This window comes from Echinops telfairi, unplaced genomic scaffold (genome assembly GCF_000313985.2).
Source record: "Echinops telfairi isolate 266 unplaced genomic scaffold, ASM31398v2 ScPeMD7_1;HRSCAF=3_0, whole genome shotgun sequence".
In the NCBI taxonomy this organism is placed as follows: domain Eukaryota; kingdom Metazoa; phylum Chordata; class Mammalia; order Afrosoricida; family Tenrecidae; genus Echinops; species Echinops telfairi.
In genome coordinates, this window is record NW_022103896.1 from 77,698,070 (window position 1) to 77,720,691 (window position 22,622).

General features: G+C 39.9%; 1 protein-coding gene across 1 annotated transcript in view; it reads left to right on the forward strand.

The window, feature by feature from the left end:
- The window catches only part of TTPA (alpha tocopherol transfer protein), a 46,553-nt gene that overhangs the window by 16,328 nt on the left and 7,603 nt on the right, over nucleotides 1-22,622 (forward strand). Inside the window, exon 3 of the mRNA XM_004697756.2 lies at nucleotides 21,203-21,396. Coding sequence (XP_004697813.2) covers nucleotides 21,203-21,396 — 194 coding nt within the window. The remainder of the gene's footprint in view (nucleotides 1-21,202; nucleotides 21,397-22,622) is intronic.

Consider the following 22,622-nt stretch of genomic DNA (forward strand, 5'->3'; position numbering starts at 1 on the left):
AAAAAAAAAGAATTACCATCTCAAATACTCAAAAGGAAAGCAAATAGAACAAGGGTTTCAGGGGAGGGGGCATGATATAGAGGGGTGGAAGAGATAAAAGGGAGATGATATCAAGGAGTTACGGAAGGAGACTGATAGTGGTAGCAATTGTACAATTCTGTTTGATGTGATTGAAATATGGAATGATATGACATATGTATTTACTCCTAAGTCACAGCTAAGTCAAAGGAGAAAATCAAATCAAAACAAAACAAAAACCCCACCAATCAAAGATCCAGGGCTGGGATTTGGGCTCGCACTACATCCTAACTCCAACTGAAGAACAATTAGTTCTGACATCATGGCCCTGCTCGATACTCGCCCTCAGGAAGGGAACACAGAAGATATGGGTTCTATAGCAAAATGTGGTGAAGAATTTAGATGGTGCCTGGCTATCAGATAAAATAGCATCTGGGGTCCTAAAGGATTGTCTGTAAACAAGTAGCCAACTAAGTGAGATGTCAACTAAGTTCACATGGAAGAAGCGCACCATCATCAGTCACCGAAGGATTGGAATCCATATAATCTGAAGTTGATGGAGGGATCAGTATCAGAGCCTAAATTATGAGAATCTGGTGTACAGAGGCGATAGGTGACAGTGGGAGCCCCAGTTTCATTTGTGGAACTACGTAGGGAATAAGCCTTCAGAGATCCCCCTCTATCTAAAATTGAGGGATGGGAGGAAAGTGGTCATAAAGAGAGTGCTTGGGAGAAAGGAGTACAGAAGATCAAAGGCATAAATCTGACCTGAACAGTTAAAACGGTGTCACTAGATCCCCTCTTTTCTGTATTTTTGGTGTGTATTGTGTTACTTGGTTTTGTTTGTTCATAATAGAGTGTATCTCAGAGGTGTTATGTCAGTGAAGGTTACCTTCCTGGTGCTGTGTTATATGCTTTCCCATTTTCCAGTATATGAAACCCAGGACTGATGAACCTACAGGGACAGCAAGTAGAACAAGAGGTTCGGGAGGAAGGGGGCACAGTGATGGTGGGGGGTGGGGGTAAAAGGGACATGATGTCAAGAAGTCCATGTAGCAATTGTACAATTCTACTTCACATGACTGAGATATGGGATGATATGATATATGTACGTATTAATTCCCAACTAATAATAATTTTAAAATTCTCAACTAATTATAATTCCCAACTAATAATAATAATTAAAAACCTCAAAGGGGCAGTTCTACTCTGTCCTATATGATCTCTATGCATCAGCATCAACTTGATGGCAGTGAGATACACCTCTAATAAATAAACAGATACTGTAGAAGGAATTAAAATGTTATGAACTGTGACTTCATGCTTTCAACAACTGTGAATTAGAGGAGTTTAAGATGTATATTAGTGCTTCCTGATAGACTTTTCTACTAAGATGAAATTGTTATATGATAGCTACATGTGGCTGCAGGAATGTAGCTAATGTGACTAAGGTATACAACTTTAAATTTGATTTAATTTTAATTTAAATAGTCACATTTAGTCAAAACCTACCAGAAAGAGAGAACAAGTCTAGAAAAACTATGCTGATTGGTTTAGAAGTTTTAGTCAATCTTATCTTCTGGTGTGAAAATTTTCAGTTGGCTTGTGTATACTTTTTATCATTGTAACATTCAGCCAATGTCTGCATTAGTTTGATTTTTACATGTTAAGTTATTCAAATAGAGAATTCTGAAGCTTTTAAAAAGCAAAGGTCATTCCATTGTGCCTTCTTAGGAATTTTAAATCTCTCATTAGAACAAAAAACATATCAAGTCCATAGAAGTTAGTTGAAATGTATATAATTCACTAATTGTAAACCAGGGAACATTTCAGCTTGTTGTCAATAGTTACGGTCATTCTGCCATCCTTTCATTGTTAGTGTTCCAGCCCATTGTTTCAGCCATGATGTCAGTCCATCTCATGGGGTTCTTCCGCTCTTTCAATGACCCTCTACTTCACCAAGCATGATGTCCTTTTCTAAGGACCTGCCTCTCCAGATAATAGGTCCAAAGTGTGTAGGAAACAGATGTTATTGCCGTCCTCTATTCAAAGGCGCATTCTGGCTGTACTTCCTCCAAGATAGAGATTTGTTCTTCGGACAATCCATGATACTCTCACTATTCTTTGCCAACAGTAATTCTGTTGCACCCAGTTTCTTCAGGCTTCTTTTAAGAAATGTTCTATAAAGGAAAGAACTTTAAAAAATGCTTGTGCCTAATTTCATCGCCATTATCATGAAGATGGTGTCAGAGCATGTCTTTCAAAACAGTTTATACTGAAACTCAGCTCTGGTTTGATTCTGGTGTTTCTGTTTCTCAAAACTGACTGAATAGAGATAATTATTCAAAAAGCACAGTAGCTAAAGAAAAAGAGTCTAGCAATTAGTCAGAGTATTGTTAAACTTTTAGCTGCCTTTTAGAAACTAGTCTGCTCCAGGTTTATGGTTCAAAACTTCACATCAAAAGGTTCAAAACTAAAAAACAAATGGCAATATATTTTCCAACTCATGGTGACTGTGTACACATAGGCTTCCGAGACTAAATCTTTATGGGCAGAGAAAGCCTCATATTTCTCCTGAGAAGTGACTGGTGACTTTGAACGTGCAACTCTGTGTCTTTTAGCCCACCACCAGAATTCCTTAAAAATTTCAAAAGGGCCACCGAAATCTGGATTGATTCCAGAAGAATTGGAACTCTGCTTTTCACTCACATGATCTCTTTTTCTATATCTGTGTTTTTTCCTTGATACTAGATGCTATCAATCAACCCATAAATCTGTTAAGGATTTCCAATGCAAAACAAAACTGAACCCCCTCCTCAAGCCTATAGTGCTCCAGCCTCTGTGCCAGCCACCTTCCCTTTCCTTTCTTTCTCAACATGATTTCTCATGTTGATTGAATTCACTGTCCATGTGTTTACATCATTTCACTTCAACCCATTATGGTCTAGTTTCATCCTCCCCGCCCCCTCGGCCCCCACCCCCCACCCCATCTCTCCAGAAATAACCTTAACAAAGCACCAGCTCTTTTCTTTTCTAATGGACATTTTTAGTCTTATCCTACTTGACTTATCTACAGTGAACTACCTTCTTTTTCTTGAAATACCTTATGAGTGTGTGTCTATGTTTTTAACTGTGGAAAAGATATATGGTCTCAGTTATCTAGTGTTGCTATAATAGAAATACCACAAATGGGTGGATTTATTAATATACAAACTTATGTTATTGGAGGCTAGAAGTTTAAGTTCTGGTGTCAGCTGTCAGGGAAGGGTGTCAGCTGTCTCGCTCCGGGGAAGATTTTAGTCATCAATCTTCCCTCAAGGCTAGAAGTTTCTCATTGTAGGGACTCTGGGTCTATAAGACATGCCCTACTTCTGGCTCTTTTTTCTTGTGCTAGTAGGGGGCTCTCTGATCTCTGTTTGCTTGTTAATATCTTTTATATCTCAAAAGAGGTTGAGTCAAGACATAATAAAATAATACTGTAAATTGTATCCTGTGTCATTCAAATAACTGCTTCTACTACTACCTCAATAACATCAAAGAGGTGAGAATTTTCAACACATTGTATGATTACCTCAGATCACACAAAGAAAGATAATTGCATAATACTGAGAAGCAAGGCTCAGCCAAGTTGACACATATTTCAGGGGGGACATAGTTAAATCTATACCATTTCTACTATTGCCACACCCATTCATGTCCTTCCATGTGTAACACAAATTCACCCCATTATAATCTCCCCAAAGTCTTAAATCAATTCCAAGTTCAAATCTTCATCTGTGAATTTATGAAATCTAGAATCCAAGTCGCTGTTTCCAAAGTATAACAAGCACAAGGTAGATATTTTTATTATAAATGAGAGAAATGCATTATGACATGTATTAACTTGGTAGGCAGGACTCTACTTCTGGGAATGAATGTTAGTGGATGATTTTCCCTATTCCCAACCCCCTCCCTTAAGAGTTCAGTCCGTAAAAGTCAACAATTCATATATTGTGATTCATAGCTGGCCTATACTCCCATAATCTCCTTTTCTCAATAGTGTGTTAAATTCTATACCATTGGCTACACTAATGACACTATAAATGTGTAATGGTTATACATTGGGCTGCTAGATGCTTGATCAGCAATTTGAAATCATTAGCCAGCTCCACCGGGGAAGGATGAGGCTTTCTACTCCTGTGAAAATGCGCAGAATTGGAGATTCAGAGGGGCAGTTTTAACCAACACTGTAGGGTCCCTATGAGCCAACACTGACTTCATGACTATGGAACTGATGCACCAGGGGGAATGATTAATAATGTTCTCTAACCATAAAATGACAATGATGTCTCTAAGGTGAACTAGAGACATATAAACCATAGATTAATGAATGGATCTTGGGATTCCATTTAATTTTAGTCCTGATCTGAGAACAATTAGTTGTTATGGCACGGCCCCACTTGATGCTCACATCGTGAAGAGATCACCGAAGATTTGGGTGCTATAGAAAAGTGTGGTGACGAATCTAGATGGTACCCATCATTCAGGAAAAATAGCATCTGGAGTCTTAAAGCCTTGTTTTCAAACAAGCAGCTATCTGAGTGAGGCCTCAACCAAGTCCACATGGAAGAAGCATACCAGCCTGTGTGATCCAAGGATTGTAAATAATATAATCAAAATTTGAAAGAGGGTATGGCATTCAGAGCTTAAATTGTGAACACCTGGTCTGCAGAAGGATATGGATGACAGTGGAAACCCAAAATCCATTTGCAGGGTTTACACATGAGTTAAGACTCTGGTGAATTCCCTCCAATCATAATTGAGGGATATGAATAACCCTTTTTTTCAGACATAGAACATTTTAAAGTTGATTAAGACAAACATACTTAGGTCAAAATGTAATATAATTTGATCTCCTTTTGGACACATTTTAAAGTTGCTTCAGTTAAAAAATGTGGTACAGCCCCTGGTGAATTCCCTCTGACCATGGACCCGATTTGTGACTAGCTGTGCTATCATGCAGCATGCATTGCAAAGTGGACATATAGGTTAAAATTTAGAAAACAAACAAATAAATAAATAGATGAGAGAAATAATGAGTACCAATCAAGTCTAAGCCACAGCAGAACATTTTCTCTTAAGATCGTCTGGACAATTGCCTTGCACACTCTGGATGTTAGCCTTGCCGTAGATTATTGGGTTGATGCTATGCTTCAACTCAATGCTCAGCCCTGTGCTTCAACTTTGATTTCTGGCTCACTGGGATAGTAACTCTTCTTCCTTGGCTTTGGGTGACCCTGTTCTCCTAGTTAATGTGGGAGTGATCTCACCAGACTCTGCTCTTCTGTCCTCTGAGCATAGCAATCACACTCTCTCACCTTTGGGCAATGAGGCCATCCCTGTCCCCCTGGAATTTGTGAATGACCACCTCAAGAATCAAATTTTCACCAACTCAGTTTCTTGGAAGTCCAGACCAGCTCTTTGTTTCAACTCTATTCACTTAACTCTACACCTAGTCATCAATTAAATGCATGTATAATAATAGTCCAGGTAGATGAGAGAAACAAATCCAGGGAGATCCTCGTATGTGTGTAAGAGAGAGTTTTATATCAAAGAGTAATTGTGTATTGAGAAACATCCCAGCCCAGTCCAGATCAAGTCCATAAGTCCAATATTAGCCCATATGTCCAATACTAGTCCATAAATTCCTCTTTAGACTCACACTGCCATGCAATGATGCCGAATGCAGGTAGATGACAGTCCAGTGGGTAGAAAGTCTTATAGATCCAGTGGCAGTGGAAGGATCTCAGCCCTGCCTTGGGTCTCCACATGGTTCCTCCAGCTCCAAGGCTCTGGCTCCATCAGTGTGTCTCCATCTGGCTTGTCAACAGGAATGTCTTGCAGGGAGGGAGGGAGTGTATCTGGCCTCCAGTGAGCTATTTATCTCCTTCACGCCTCCAAATGAGGTCATCAAGCTGCGACCTGATTGACAGGTTAGACTCCACTGCATGGCAAGTTGACACCAGATTATATAACTACCACAATAATCTTTTCCCCCAAAGGACCTGATCTCTCCCAATGTTCCTTAGTTCAGTAAAAAGTAGTACCATTCTATGCAGTTGTCTAAGGCAGACGTTTTGGGATTTTGAAATTTTACCCTCACTTAGTGATGGATCTTCAGCCTCTCTCAGTCTCCACCACCTGTCCCTTCTCTTAGGTTCTCATGGACCCTTTAATTTGAAGATGCACATACGTGTTTTTAGCTTAGGGCATTTTCCCGCTGTCATTTTTACTTCTCTCCTTTTCTTTGTTCGCAGTATCATTGCCTTTTGGAGCTCTTATTGGTTAGATGTGAAAACATCTGGTTTCAGCTGCATGATTCTTAACTCTTGTTGTACAGAAAACTTGACCTTTTTACATCTGGACTTGGTAGATAGGTAGTAGGTTGCAGGAACAATGGCAGTGTCATATCGAAGCTATGGTGTGGAGATACCAAGTGAGGTCGCTGTCTAGCCATTGAACGAAAAGAGGCCTGTTTCCGGGATATTGCTAACAAGGAATTAACTGAATAGTCCAAGAGGTTTCTTGTGAGAAGCTGGTGGTGTAAAGCTCAAGAAAAAAAATCTTTTAGAGCAACATCAATTTGGGGGGTTGGGTGGGCTAGGTGTTACGAACCATGGATCTCTAGATTAAGTTTGTTATTTTATGTGATCATGTCATACTACCTGAAGCCACAAGCTATCATCAAATAGGTTTGGGGTTTTTTTTTTTTATGTATGCATGATTTTTTGTGATCTGTGATCACTGTGGATTTAAAATGTGCATTGTGACTGTAGACTGATTATTTAGAGGTGTGCGTAATATATACCTGTATGAGAGGATTCAATGAATCTGATATTTTCCTATAAAAAAAAAAAGAGTGCTGTTTCAAGAGTGAATAGAATTTTACTAAGGGCTTAGAGAATGATTAGAATTGGACTCTTTGTGGCCCATCACAGTGAAACCAAGGAGTTCAAAGCACAATAACTTCCCAGGCATTTATCATAAGGTTTAGACAAAAAACAAACAAACAAACAAACAGGGATATAATGTTCAGATGTTATAGTTGAGTTTTCTCATACTGGAGATGTCATGGGATTAAAGGATACATGTACTAACAACAGATCAGTGATAGGACAATGTCAGGAAAGGGCTTGTTCCAAAACCAGAGATTATTAAACAAGTATGCTAGATATTGATTAACTTAACCTATAAACTTTGGATACGTTTACTGAGACTGTATTGTGCAGACATTTCTTAAGAAAATTACACATTAATCAAACTGCATTGTTTGAACACGGAGGTAAGATAAGTAGAAAATAACCTGCTTGCAACAACATATTTGTTGAGAATGTCCTGCATATATTGGCATTCCAGGTAATCGTTTGTGTCCCAATGCACCCTGGGAACGAGATATGGCATCCTGAATTTACATGAGAAGGAAGGAAGATCCTCTGAACACACTCTGAGAACATGTGTCTGACATCCTGCATCACAGAGTAAAGTTTTCTAATATAATTTTGGTTGGGTACAGGAGAGAAAACACCGCTGTTAGGAAAGGCAACTTGTAAATTAAACATGGATCCCAAATTCATGTCATCACTTAAGTTAGAGCTGAGGCTCCATTTTCAAGCTGTTCTATCGGCACAGACCAAGTGCCTCTGATTTTGGACTTTCATGCATTTCTTCCTCTTGACCAAGGATTACTGCCAACACATAGGATGGTGTGCACACTCTTCTGAGATTTCATTACTCAAATGTTCTACCTTGTTACTCACATTTTCTTTGAGTGCCACTTATCTTAGTGCAAATCTTTAAAACCCCAGATGCTATTTTCTCTGAATGACTGGGCACTGTCTGAAGTAGCACTCAGAGTTCAATGATATTTTGAGAAAAGATAGTGTGGAGCAGAGCCACCTTAGAGGAACTACCTTGTTGCTATGCAAAGTAAGACGCCTTTAGAGACAGGGTTATAAGTCCATTGATGGAATTAAAAACCAGAACCAAGAAACCTAGCCGCCACCCAGTGGATCCTGACTCATAGTGACCCTACAGGACAGTCTGTGACTACCTTTGCGGGTTTTTGAGACTGTAAGTCTTTGCAGGAGTAGAAAGCATTTTCATGAATGGATATGAATCACTGTGTCAGTGATTCTGAGCAATGGGTCAGTTTTCTGAGTAAGGCATCAGTAGTAACTTTCATAGTGTAATTTAGTTGTTTTAATTATAATAAAATAACCCTGAGTATTGTAAGCCTTGTTAAAATATACCTATGTAAGAAGCTATGACTTTAGGTAATTAATAAAATATATCAAGGAAAGGGGATACATTCTGAGGAGGGAAATGCACCAAATTGTCTTTTGGCAAATTTCTTTAATATCCCGTTCCATCTCCACAAAGGTGTTAACCCCAGTTCAACAGAAGATATTAGCAATGACACATCCTCCTCTCTGCTGGGTTGACAAAGAATCCAAGGGAAGTTTGTTATCTAAAGCTACTTAACAAAGAAGGTTTATAAAGATTTCTCTGGAGTTGACATGACATCAGCAAGATCACTAGCAATCTGGACTAACTAGTTGAGCTGAGTCTTTCTGTAGTCTTGAGACATTCACGGACTATCCAGCAATTGGCTAGATTCGCTGGCCATGGGACAGAGCAGGCTAATTTGACAAAAGCATTTTTGTGGTATGCCTTCTAGCAGTTGTGGTGAGTAATATGAAAAGACTTAAGAAGTGCTTCATAATGGAGAAAAAGAGCCCAGAGACAGTAAATAAGGGCAAGTTAGTTAGCCCCTTTGTGATGTCAATAATGAAGAGTGAAAAGATATAGTAAAAAATGTAAAACACATGACTAGTATTAAAGGCAAGGGTTTGCAGAGAAAAAAACCAAAGTATTAATGCAAGGAACAATGTTACCAACCTGCAATAGTCCAATCACAATGACCACAGTAACAATCAAGAGGAATCTAAGTCCAAACAAGTATTTCAGCAACTAGCACTGTGTTCTTTAGTCAGCGGCTTACTTCTTGACATCGGGGTGCCTCGATTCTAGTTTGGGTCTTTCAGCAGGGTGACTAGTCCAGAAAGGTGCTAGTGTTCTTGAATTGGGAGAAGTGAATTCATGCCTTAATTCCATCTAACATAGTGATACATGAGTAAGGACATAATGTCCTTTCCAATGAGTATCTAGGGTATCTTTTAGCTAATACTCTTTTTCATTATATAAAGAGCCCCCCCCCCAAAAAAAAACCCAAAACAAAACAAAACAAAAAAACCCAGTTGCCCTGGGTGAGTGGAGCTTTCTTAGTACACAATTTCACCGACTAGGTGAGCATCCAGCATCTCATTGGCTGGGGATGTTTGTTCTTTCAGGTCACAGGTGAACTTTTTCATAAAATAGTATCACATAAAATAGTATCACTTGAACCTCGTTTTTGTGATGGCTAATTTAAGAGACCAGCCTGTGGCTATGAAATTTTGTTTCCTGCTCAGGAAAAATGTGCAGAAGCTGTTGTGCTGTTGAACACAGCTTACAAGGACAGCGCTGGGGGAAAAAACTAAAGTGTATGAGCAGTTTTCTCATTTCAAAAAAGGTGAAATGTCGATTGATGACAAACCTTGTTCTGGACATCTATTAACTTCCTGAATGGACGAAAATCTTGTCTCATAGTGCATTTGGAGTTCATTCCACCAGGTCAGATATTAATCAGGCTTTCTATTTAGAGGTTCTGCAAAGATTACATAACAGTTTGCAACCCAAAAAAGGCCCGAATATGTGGCAGATGGGGACTGGTTTTGCCACCAAGACCATGCACCTGCTCATGCAGCCATCTCAGAGCGTCAGTGTTGAGCAAAAGCCAGCATGCCTCTCTGGCCCCATGCACATTATTCACCTTGTTTCATGTGACTTCTTTTTGTTTCCACGAAGGCAGATGGACATGAAAAGACAGTGATTTGATGGCATAGAAGAGGTGAAGAAAAAACTAGGGAGGTGCTGTCAATCATCCAAGTAATTAAATCCATTAAACAACCATCCAAGTTTTAAAAATGTTTCCCAGAATGGAATCATAGAATGGACAAATGTATGAAGTGTGATGGAGAGCACTTCGAAGGTGATAAGGTTGTTTTGTAAAAAAATGTATATACATACCTTTGAAAAACGAATTCCATTTTTTCGGGGGGTGGGGGGTGGGGGGGTGGTACCGCCTCAAACATGGTCACTTGGTACAACAGATTGATTTGGGAATTTTGGATTTCAGTAATCAAAACATTTATTTAATCTGTGAAAGCCTTCCTTAGAGTACTGGATTAAATATTGACAACATTTAACAATATTGCAGTTGGTAAAAGCAACATAATGGAAAGCCATTCAGTTTGAAAAAAACTACTTTTCTTATCATAGTCATTTCAGCATTTATTTCTTGGAGTCTGCAAGGAGAATCATTTAAAATGTTCTGATTACATGCAATTAAAATTTTGACATGAACTATAACGTTTTCTAATGCGGTACAAAAAATAGACATTAAATGATTATATAATTACAACACAAATATCCTATCTAGAAAATGAAACCATGAACAGCAGCAATATTCACAAATACATCTTTTTAAAAATATCATTTTATTGGGGGCTCATACAACTCTTATCACAATCCATTCATCCATCCATTGTGTCAAGCATATTTGTACATTTGTTTCCCTCATTATTCTCAAAACATTTGCTTTCTGCTTGAGCCCTTGGTATCAGCTCCTCATTTTTCCCCTCCTTCCCCCTCCCCCTCCCTCATGAAACCTTGATAATTTATAAATTACTATTATTTTGTCATGTCTTACACTGCCCGACATCTCCCTTCACCCACTTTTTTGTTGTCCATCCCCCAGGGAGGAGGTTGTATGCAGATCCTCATAATCGGTTCTCCCTTTCTATCCCCACTTCCCTCCACGCTCCGGGTATCGCCACTCTCACCACTGGTCCTGAGGGAATCACCTGTCCTGGATTCTGTGTGTTTCCAGTTCCTATCTGTACCAGTGTGCATCCTCCAGTCTAGCCAGATTTGCAAGGTAGAATTGGGATCATGATAGTAGGGGTGGTGGTGGTGGGGAAGGAGACATTTAAGAACTAGAGGAAAGTTGTATGTTTCATCGTTGCTACACTGCACCCTGACTGGATCATTTCCTCCTTGAGTCCCTTCTGTAAGGGGATGTCCAGTTGCTTACAGATGGGCTTTGGCTCCCCACTCTGCACTCCCCTTCATTTACAATGATATGATTTTTTGTTCTTTGATGCCTGATACCTTCAACACCTCGTGGTCACACAGGCTGCTGTGCTTCTTCCATGTGTGTTTTGCTGCTTCTCACCTAGATGGCGGCTTGTTTACCTTTAAGACCCCAGACGCTCTTATCTTTTGTTAGCTGGGCACCATAAGCTTTCTTCATCACATTTGTTTATGCACCCATTTGTCTTCAGCGATCGTGATGGGAAGGTGAGTATCATGGAATGCCAGTTTAATAGAACAAAGTGTTCTTGCATTAAGGGAGTACTGAGTGGAGGCCCAATGTCCATCTGCTACCTTAATACCAAACCTATAAATATATGCACATAGATCTATTTCCCTATCATATATATATATATTTACATATGTACATGCCTGTATTTAGACCTCTCTAAATGCCCTTTGCTTCCTAGTTCTTCCATCTATTTCCTTTTACTTTCTTCTTGTCCCACTATCATGCTCAGCCTTCATTTGGGTTTCAGTAATTCTTCTCTGTTACATTGCCCTTAATCAATCCCTACCAGGTCTCTTACACCCTCCTTGCCACTGATATCTGATCACTTGTTCCCTTGTCCCTGGGTTGGTTAACACCACTTCCTTTCCCCTACCTCCCCCACTCTCATGTCCCCCTGGTACCATAGGTCCCTTGTTTTCTCCTCCAGATTGTTTATCTAGCCTATCTCATCTAGATAGACCTGCCTGCGGAGATAATAATATGCACATAAATACCAGACAGAGCAAAACAAAGCGACAAAAGGAAACAAGGACAACGGCAACAAAAAAAAAAATGACCAAAAAAAAAAAAGCGAAAAGCGTGTAAATAGTTCAAGGTCTCGTTGTTGATCTTTAGGAGTGTTTTCTGGTCGAGTTTGATGGGGTGCCATGCCCTGGCCTCAAAGTCTATTTTTGGTACTCCCTTGGGACTTCCTTGCTCTGCTCCCCTTGCTGTTCTGTTGTCTGCCCTTAGTGTTTTGCCTCGGTGTGGTGGGGTCAGATCGGGCACAATTCCCACACTGTGTCTCTAGTGTTGTCCCTGTGTAGTGCTATGGGTCAGTGCGGGATGTCATGTCTCATAGTGGGGTCGGCCATATGGTCCTCTCTGTCCTTGGCTGCTCTCAGTGGGGATATCATCCTCAGGGCATGGTGGGCTCCACTCTCTTCCTCCCCCTTCATTTACTCCCATTTACCTCTGGGTATGGTAGGTCGGTTTCTTTCCCCCACCAGAAGGTCTAGTGTCATTCTCTGCAGCACACACTTCCAGAGTGGGGGTCAGGCTGGTTTTGGTTGGGGCTGGCCCTGTAGTCCAGTCTTTTCATGGATTCCTTCGTGTGTTACATTGACCTCCTGGTTTGGCGCATCATGGTGGGGTCTGTATGCATATTACAATTCTGTGGGGACACAAGCAATACTCTCTCCTTGGGTGGGTCAGTGCCCTGTTGCCCCCATGTCATCATCTCAGTTTCTCCCCCTTTCTCCCGCCTCCTTCCACCTTTCCCCTGCTTTATGTTGGACTCACATGTACCTCCCTGGGTGTGGTCTGACCTGCCCCCGACTGCCTATACTTCCACCCATGTATTGTGAAATAAGTGTCTCAAAAATACATCTATAGTGCCTTTTTTGGTTTACTCAGTGCAATGAAGTTAATTTTGGTTCCATGTAATTCTAGGTCAGTAGTCATCTGAAAATCTCATCAGCTTCTTCATAGAAGTCCTAAAAATCCTTATTTTGTCCAATAATATCCACAGTTGAAATATTAAGTGCTCTAGGAGTTTATAGAGTCTATTCTTGTGGTTTCAATAAATCAGCAAAGTAAATTTACCTGTGAATGACAGGCTTAAAAATGGTATGGTGAACTCACAGTAATATTTTTCCTAAATGAAAGAAACTTGATAGGAATTAACTATGAAAGCAATGCAAAGTCAAGGAGGTTGAGTAGGACAGCTTACCCAGAGACAGCGGGGAGTCCCTCCTTCCACAATGACCCGAGAAAATAAGTGAAGTAGATACAGAAGACAGCTTTGGAAGCCTGAGTGTCAAAAGTCAAAGCTCAAGAATCTGACCAAGCTGTGGTCTCTGCTCATTTGGGTGGGTGACCCACATGGTGCGGAAGACCTGCTGGGTGGAGGCTATAGGCATTGAGTCAGGGCATGGACCAAATGACTAGCTTCACTGACACAAGTGAACTGGCGACCATGTTAGTGACCTATACCTATAAAAGTATACTCTCCTCTCTTACTCTGAACAAAGTCCCATTAGCCAGAATGTAGCCTCACCCCCTCCCACACACATTCCCATTTACCTGGTGGCAGGTAAAGCTTCCCCACACCCCTCCCCACCCAACTGAGGTGAGCCCAACCCTGCTCCTGTGGCCACCCAACTCGTCCCTCCACTCCCCCAGTGCCCTGTGCTTACCATCTGAGACATCTACAAGGCATGCTCTTACAGGCTGCATGCAGGAGCATAACCTCTGTAGTTGGCATGGTGCCCCTCGTAGGTTAGGCATCATGTTCATGCTGCTGCTATGACTGGCAGGTAGGGCTTATACTGTGTCACCCAGCTCCCCCATACTTTCATTCTTTCTAATGTTTTCCTTCTCCCTCCCCTTGGCTGTTTTTGTTTATTAATTCCTCCTTCTTTCCACTACCCATCGGTCAGGAGCCATTGACCCTACACAGCTATACCCACCAGTCTGCTGTCCCACCCATTGGGCAAGTAGAACCATCCATTCCAGCATCACTGGATTAATAACAGCAGGCCACCAGCATCCACCCAGCCTGCCCTCAACTGTGTTACATGCCCAGCAGTCAGAGACTCATACCCACACTGACCAGAGTAGCACACCCATCCCACCAGCTTGGATATATTGAAACAAAATAGAACAACAAATCATTTCCTTACTGTCATCATGTCAATTCTAACTCATAGCCACCCTATAGGACAGGGTAGAACTTCCCTTGTGGGTTTCGAAGACTATAAGTCTTTAATGGGAATAGAAAACCTTATCTTTCTCTCTGAGTGGCTGGCGGTTTCAAACTGCTGACCTTGTGGTCAGCAGACTAAAATGTAACCACTATGCCACCAAGGAGAGGAAAAAGAAAAATCAACTCTTATTAGAAAAAGGCAACTTTAAAATTCAACATGGATTACGGACTTATGTTAAGACTTAAAATTAAAATCTAAAAATAAACAAACAAAAAAACCCTCACTGTCACTGAGCCAATACTGACTCATAGTGACCCCCCTGTGAGTTTCTGAGACTGTAACTATTTACTGGAATAGAAAGCCTGTTCTTTCTCCCACGGTGCTGCTAGTGGTTTCGAACTGCCGACCATGTGGCTCTCAGCCCAACGAGGAACCACCACACCACCAGGGCTCCTTACAAATAGATTTAAGATTCCATTTTTAAGTTAATCTACTTACAGAGACCGAGTGTCTTAGAGTTTGAACTCCTGCATGTGTTTTATGTGTACATATTGACCTTTGGGGCTGAATCTGAGATGATGCCTCAGCTTCACTTTTCAACTCACTGCTTATTTGTTAGTACTTTTTTCCCTTCTGTATTTGGGCCCTTCAACAGAGATTTTTCTTGACTGAGATTTCAATTGATTATTTTAAAATAATATTTTATTCTCATTATGCTAGCTTTTTCCCTCCCCTTTTTCCCCCTCTCTGGAACCATTATACTGAAAACTTCAAACTCACGGCCACAGAGTGAATTACAACTCACAGTAAACTTAGAGGTCAGGTAGAACTGCTGCTGTGGGTTTCTGAGACTGTAAATCTTTATGAAAGTAAAAAGCCAATATTTCTCCCACAGCTCCTCTGCTGGTTTCAAACCTGTAACCATGCCCCAGGAGGAAAGCCACTGCTTTCCCCCCAATTCTGGCAAGTAAGGCCCGAGCATCACAGTGCCCCTGCAACGCAGGCTCAGCTGTTCCCAAGGCCTGGCAAGGATGACCGAGGACATCTTCATGCCCCAGCAAGGAAGTCTCTCGTCTTTCCTGCATCCCAGCAGGGAAGCCTCCAACTGTCCCTCTGCCTCATCAAGGAACTCCCTTCAGCCCCCTGCCCTGAGAAGACATAGCCAACTACTCCCACATGACCCAGTAGCCCTACACCACTGACAGCTGCACCATGATGCTGCAGAGTCAGTTGTGGTCTACACACACACACACACACACACACACACACACACACACACGAAAAATGGACACAAACAGCGAAACAAAATTTAGATCCAATGGAATATTTTGAAGAAAAGCCATGAAACTAACAAATAGAATTCAAAAGAATGATATTCAACTACTTTCAATAGATGGAGGGAATGTTTGAAAGAACACAATGAACAAAAAACTAGAAACTGTACACTAAATATAATTCCAGAGGATAAATAATGATAACAGATTGGACAACCCAGTAAAAGCAGTAAAACCCAAAGAAATGGAAAGCTGAGTTAGTGGACTTTAAGAGAATCCCCTTGACTGATGAGAAAAATAATTAACAAAAAATAGCAAAGTAATCTGTAAAAAGTCCAAGAATTATGTAGTACACTCTCAAGAGGTACAACCTATGCTGCATTGGAATCCCAGAGCATCAAGAAACAAAAATATGCAGAGAGAAAATAGAACAAGAAATGATGCAAGAAAACTTCCCTAACTCCATAAAAGAGGAGAAAATAACTCCTCAAGAAGATGAAAGGGCCCCACGCAGTGCACGCTCATAAGAAAAGCATCACGGTCTGTCTTAGTCAAGTTCCTAGAGCTCAAGGAAAAGGAAAGACTCCTGAGAGCAGCTAGATGAAAGAACAGCCACCTGCAAAGCAAAATCAACAAGAATAATGGGATTATTCAGCAGAAACCACACAAACAAGAAGACAATGAAGTGGCATTTATGAAACCGCGAAAGAAGAAGAAAAAATGCCAAACCAGAATCTTACATCGAGCAAATCTAGCCCTCAAGTATAAGGGAGAAATACATTTATTTCTAGACAAGGAGAAATTAAGTAATTTGTAAAACCAAGATAAACATTACGAAAAGCACTGAAGGGAACATTTTTCACAGAGAATCAACAACAAAAGCAGACAAATCTTAGAGCAACATGCAAGACACTACTACGCAGAAATCGATACAATGAAAACAGTACTAAAAATAACACAGAAATATAGGAAGGAAAAAGAAACCAATAAAACCCTACACCCCCCCAAATGACAGCAAAACCTCACACATATCAATATGATATTGAATGTTAAAAGCACCAGTCAAGAGACAGAGAGTAGATAAGAAAACAACACCCATCAATACGCTGCTACAAGAAATACATTGAGGCCAGAACAAAAGTAGTCTGAAATTCAAGGGGGAAAATTTTTATCAAACTTAAGGCAACCAAGAAGAAAAAGGAAAAAAAATCAGAAGTGGCAATACTAATCTCCAAAAAATTAGAATCCAAGACAAAAAAAAATCATGACAGACAAAAAGGACATTACATAATGATTAAAGGAATAATAGAACAAGAAGACATAACCTTAGTAAACATACTGGGACTTTAGAAAAAAAAATTTTTTTTTTGAGGCACCTTACATCCTTCATAGGCCACACCAGAAAGACTCCATGTGGAAATCTCACTAAATGAACGCACTTGTAACCCTTGGAGTTAAGGCCAAAACTCTCTTGTGTGAGAAGAATCAGATAACTGCTATCTCTAGGGTATAGAACTGGCAGTCATTGGAATTTGGTTTGGATCTCTTACCTTAAGGATGCCCAATTAATGGTAGCCTGGAACTACCATATAATTAATAGCTCCTTGCTTTATTATTACATGTATTAATCTGGTACGCCTGGTTCTTCTGCTATCAATGAATATTATAGAAAGCTTTGCCCAATCACCAGCTCCCCTGATTTGTGTAAATAGTGTCCAGTCACCTAAGAGTTTAATTTGTACTAGTCAACAATTCACGCATTGCAGATGGTAGTCAGTCTATACTTATATAATGTCCCTTTTTTTCAACAGTGTTTTCAATTCTATACCTTTAGTTTAATTAATGACACTATCAATAGAATTACCTTATGTCCCAGAGGGATGATTGATAATATCAATGATGTCTCTAAGATGAACCAGAGACATATATAAACCATAGATATAGGAATGGATTTTGAGCTTACACTGAATTATAATCTCAATAAAACACACCATGATTTACATAGGATGGGTCAATATTAGAAAAGAATCCGTGTAATCCACCAAACTAAAAATACGAACCACATGATCATATCAATTGATGAAGAAAAGGCATTTAACAATATGAACATCCATTTCTGATAAAAAACACTCAACAGAATAGGAACAGAGGTAAATTTCTCAACACAATAAAAGCCATATATGAAAATTTGACAGATAACATTTTGCTTAATTGGCAAAAATTGAAAGCATTCCTCCTGCAAACAGGAACCAGACAAGGAACCTTCTTATCATTATCCTTATTGAACAATGCATAGGAAGTCTTACCCAGAACCACTACACAACAAACAACAATCAAAGGTACTCAAATGGGGAGAGAAGTGAAAAATCTCACTATTTGCATATGATATAATTTTATATGGATAAAAGCCCAAATACTTGATTTAAAAAATTATTGGAAACAATGGAAAGATTTTGCACCATGGTCGGATATAAGGTTAGCACACAAAAAATCAATCAGATTCCTGTATACTGATGAAGAAAGTTCTGAAAAGGAAATTGAAAAAGCAGTACCTTTTGCAATCACTGTACAAAAGATGGACTACTTAGGAATAAACCCAACAAAAGACTTGTACAAAGAACTCTACAGAACACAATGACAAGAAAACAGGACAGACCTATATAAATGGAACAATAGTCCATGTTCATGGATAGAAAGGTTTAACATTGTGAAAATGCCAATACTGCCTAAAACAATCTATAAATACAATGAAATTTTGATACAATGCAATTTCAATTTCAACTTTATTCTTTAAAACAAAACAAAACAAAAAAGTAATAACTAGCTTTATATGAATTGCGAAGACACCCAGGATAAGCAAAGAACTTCTTAAGAAAAATAACAAAGGAGATCTCTCAGACCTCAAACCCAGAATAGACCCATGGTAGTTAAAAAAAAAAAGGCTGGTACTGGTATATTGATAGACACATAGACCAGTGAAACAGAAGAGAAATCCCAGAAATAATCCATCCACCTACAGACATTTGATCTTCAACAGAGTGTCAAAAAACATTAAATGGGAGATACTGTAATCTCTTCAACAAATAGTGAAAATTGGCAAAATGGAAAAATTGGACCTCACCTGCTAAAGAATGAAGCAGGACACATACTCACCCCATGTACAAAAACGAACTCAAGATAAATCGAAGACTTGAACGAAAGCCCAGAACTATAAAGATCATCAATGTAACAAAAGGGGCAAGCTCCAGAGTGCTTTTGCAAGGAATAGACATACTGCAAAATATAATAAGTACACACAGTAAATGACAAAATAGATGAATGGGACCTACCAAAAATAAGACACTTATGTGTATCAGAATACTTCACCAAAAGGATACAAAGAGAACTTATGGATTGGGGGAAATCTTTAGCAACAATACAATGGACAAGGGACAAATCTCTAAAATCTAAAGCACACTGCAATACCTCAGTCAGAGAAAAATAAAACGAATATTCCAATTAACAACTAAGCAAAGAACACGAATCAGCAGTTCACCCAAATAGCTAACTAACATGGGAAAATGTAACTAACCATCCAGGAGATGCAAATAAAAGCAGTGATGAGATATCACCTTATACTGACAATGACAGTCCAATTCAAAATCTCAGAAAACAACAGATTCTGGAAAGGGTGAGCCTGTAAATATGTACAACTATTGTAGAAAGCAATATGACAATTCAAACATCTGGGAATTGAGATTCCATATGATGCAATAAAACCTGTGCTAATTATATCCTTTAGAGAAATAAGAGCCATAACATGAACAGACATGTGTACTCCCATGTTTATTGAAGCACTGTTCACAATAGCAAGATGTTGGACACAGCCCATATAGCCATCTAGAAGACAGGATAAAGAAACTTGTACACACACAATGGAATACTATGCAATGCTAAAAAACAATACTGAAACCATGAAAACCCTCATGACATAGATGGACCTGGAGAACATTATGCTGCGTGAAGTTAGTCAATCACAAAAGGACAAATCTTTCATGAGAACACTACTATAAGGATAAAACATAAGAAAAAGACCTGCATATCAAAGCAAGCAAACATTGGAGGTTCCCCCAGGAATAAGGGCAAGGTTGGAGGTCCAAAAGAGGGAACCCAGAAATCAGAGGGCACCAGTGGTTTGAACTGTTGAATATAGCATTGATTGTCTAAAATGTAAATTCCTCCACCTAATACCTAATCCACAGTTAAGAAAATAAAGTGTCAGTTAACTACCCCTCACCCCCCACCACTCCTCCTTGATAGTAACTGGCTAACCACAAGAATAATGGTTCAAGTCCATCAGCTGTTTCTTGGGACCAAGTTGAGTTTTTTCATTGTTTGTTTTTTGCTTGAGGTATATTAAGATTCTTAATGAATGCATTTCCTTTTAAAAGATGTCAGTCCATTTCTGCAGGCCATGGCATGCTTCAGGGATAGTGGGGCAAGAATGCGATGTGCAGATAAGAATACCAGTAACATCTTTTCTTAGCACAGGTACTTCCTGTTTCTCTTGGGTGTGTGCTGTCACCTGGTGGGCCTTTGTCCTAAGACCACACCTATGATTCCAGCCTGTGGGCAGATGGCTCCATTATGTGCTGATTGTCACTGATGAAGTGTCAGACTGTTCCAATGGCCTGTCTGTTCCTCATGTATTTCCTCATGGCAAATTCTTGGATAGGGTTCTGGTACCTTTTCATAATTCAGCCCCTTTCCTGTCCTGTTGCCAACACTTCTAAGCTTGGACCATACTAAAAGGCAACCCTATCTTTTTTTTTAATTCTTAAAAAAAATTATTATTTTTTGTTAGTAGTTAAGGCATCTATCACATCAAGCAGTATTTTACAACTGCTACCACAATCAGTTTCCAAACGTTCTTTTCTTTTGTTCTAGTCCTCTCTGGCATGTTTGTGCTGGGATTTCATCCGGCAATCAAGTTTGGCCTGCATCCATCTTCATTTCCCCACACTCAAGAAAATATGTCCTTTTCTAGGAGTTTGAGAAAGTAGGGAGAAACCGAAGGAGCCCCTGGTAGCATTGTGGTTATGCATGGGACTGTTCAGGGGCAATTCTACCCTGGCCCTGACTCTGGTAGTGAGTGAGGTTGGTTTTTCTGGAGGGAGAAACAAGAACCTGTGTGGCACAGCGTGCAGTGGGCTGAGGACACACCCCCAGCAACTCCACAGAGGAGAGGCTGGATGATGGACTTTTGTGAAGTTGGTGTTGGTTGCCATGGAATCATTTGTGACTCATAATGGATGAGTCCATACGTGCAAAGAAGAGACTGATTCAAGGCTGGGACCTTTTGGAAGCAGACTGCCAGTCCCTGTTGGGTGGACTTAAGCCACCAACATTGATAATTAAGTGGTGAAGAGCTTAACTGTTTGTGCCACCCAGAAAGCCCTATAATCATCACAGGCAAGAACACTATAGGGAGCAGTTGAACGTGGGAACAATGAGGTGGTCTCCACCTCAGTCAGCAACGAAAACAACAGGAAGACACAGGCACCTGGCATTGCCAGTTTGACCTAATACTCAATATCCACGATCTTTGTAGCCTTTATCATTTCTACTAAGCCTTTACGTCTAAGAAATCACTTGTGTTCATTTGCAGAGCTTTCGGAGTCTCTAGACGAGGTTGACTTGCTATTCTTTGTTTCCCTTAGCACACTGGGACCCAAAAGTTTTCACAGCTTATGAGGCATTTCGCTTAAGTCTGATCACCTCGGAGCTCATTGTCCAGGATGTAGAAACTCAACGCAATGGTGTCAAAGCTATCTTTGATCTGGAAGGCTGGCAGTATGCTCATGCTTTTCAAATTACTCCGTCTGTAGCCAAGAAGATTGCATGTGTACTTACAGTAAGTGTTCTCTATAATTTTATATTATAGCTGTATGCACTAGGATTTCCAATTTTTAAATTTGGTTATATGTTAGAGAAAGGGAAGCAATAATACACTTATTCAAAATTTCAATAAAATTGAAAGCATAGAAGTGAATGATCCTAAGGGGAAATAAAACATCAAATAGTAACTTATACTAAATATTGGTAATTGAAAATAGGTTCAAAAGTAGTAACTACATTATTTTATACATTAAAACAATAACCGGTTGATTTTTCCCTTTATCATGATATTCTAAGCATTTAAAATGACTCCAAAATATTTTTAGTTCTTATACAGTAAAACTATCACTTCAAGGTTAGTAGATGGAGCCCGGCTGGCTTAGTGGGTTATGTATGGAGCTGGTAACCAAAAAGTCAGCAGTTTGAACTTAGCAACTGCTCCCTGGGAGAGAGATGAGTCAGGATTGACTCAGAGGCCGTGAGGTATCTTAACATTTGTTTCAAGAATGATAAGTTTAAAAAAATGATCACTATGTTTGTTTGACCCAGTTCTTTTATTTCTGGCAACCTTTACTCACCGGACCCAGCAGTGTTCTGCTCTGTGATAGGCAGAGTCCCTGTGATTCAAATTTAATGGCAGCTGACAATAGCAACTCAGTAAATAAAGACCTGGCCTATAACAATAACAGTTTACAGTGTGCTTCAAATGCTTTATCATGTAATGATGGTACCAAGTCAATGAAGCATGGTCATCATTTCCCCCATTTTACGAATAAACTCTTGTCAGAGAGGTGGGGAGAAAGATGAGTATTTCTACTCCCGTGAAGAGTGGACAGTCTTGGAATGCACAGTCCGTTCTACCCTGCCCTGTGGGGTCACTCTGAGTGTGGGCATTGCCTTGATCGCAGACAGCAGTGAGTTTTTGTTTTGTTTTGATCAGAGAGGTGACACAGTGATGCTAAAGCACAATTGTGACAGAGGCAGGGAAGCGAACCTCACCATTGTTGCTGCAGCACCACTTTTACTAGAAGGACCTTGGAAACAGATTGTGTTCTAGAATAGGAAAAGCGTTACTTACAATTATGGTACACCCATTTAATGGATGGTTCCAATAGTAGTAAAACCCATGATGTGGAATTGGAATCATGAAAGTGGGGAGGGGGGGAGGAAGCATTCAAGAACTAGAGGAAAGTTGTATGTTTCATCGTTGCTACACTGCACCCTGACTGACTCGTCTCCTCC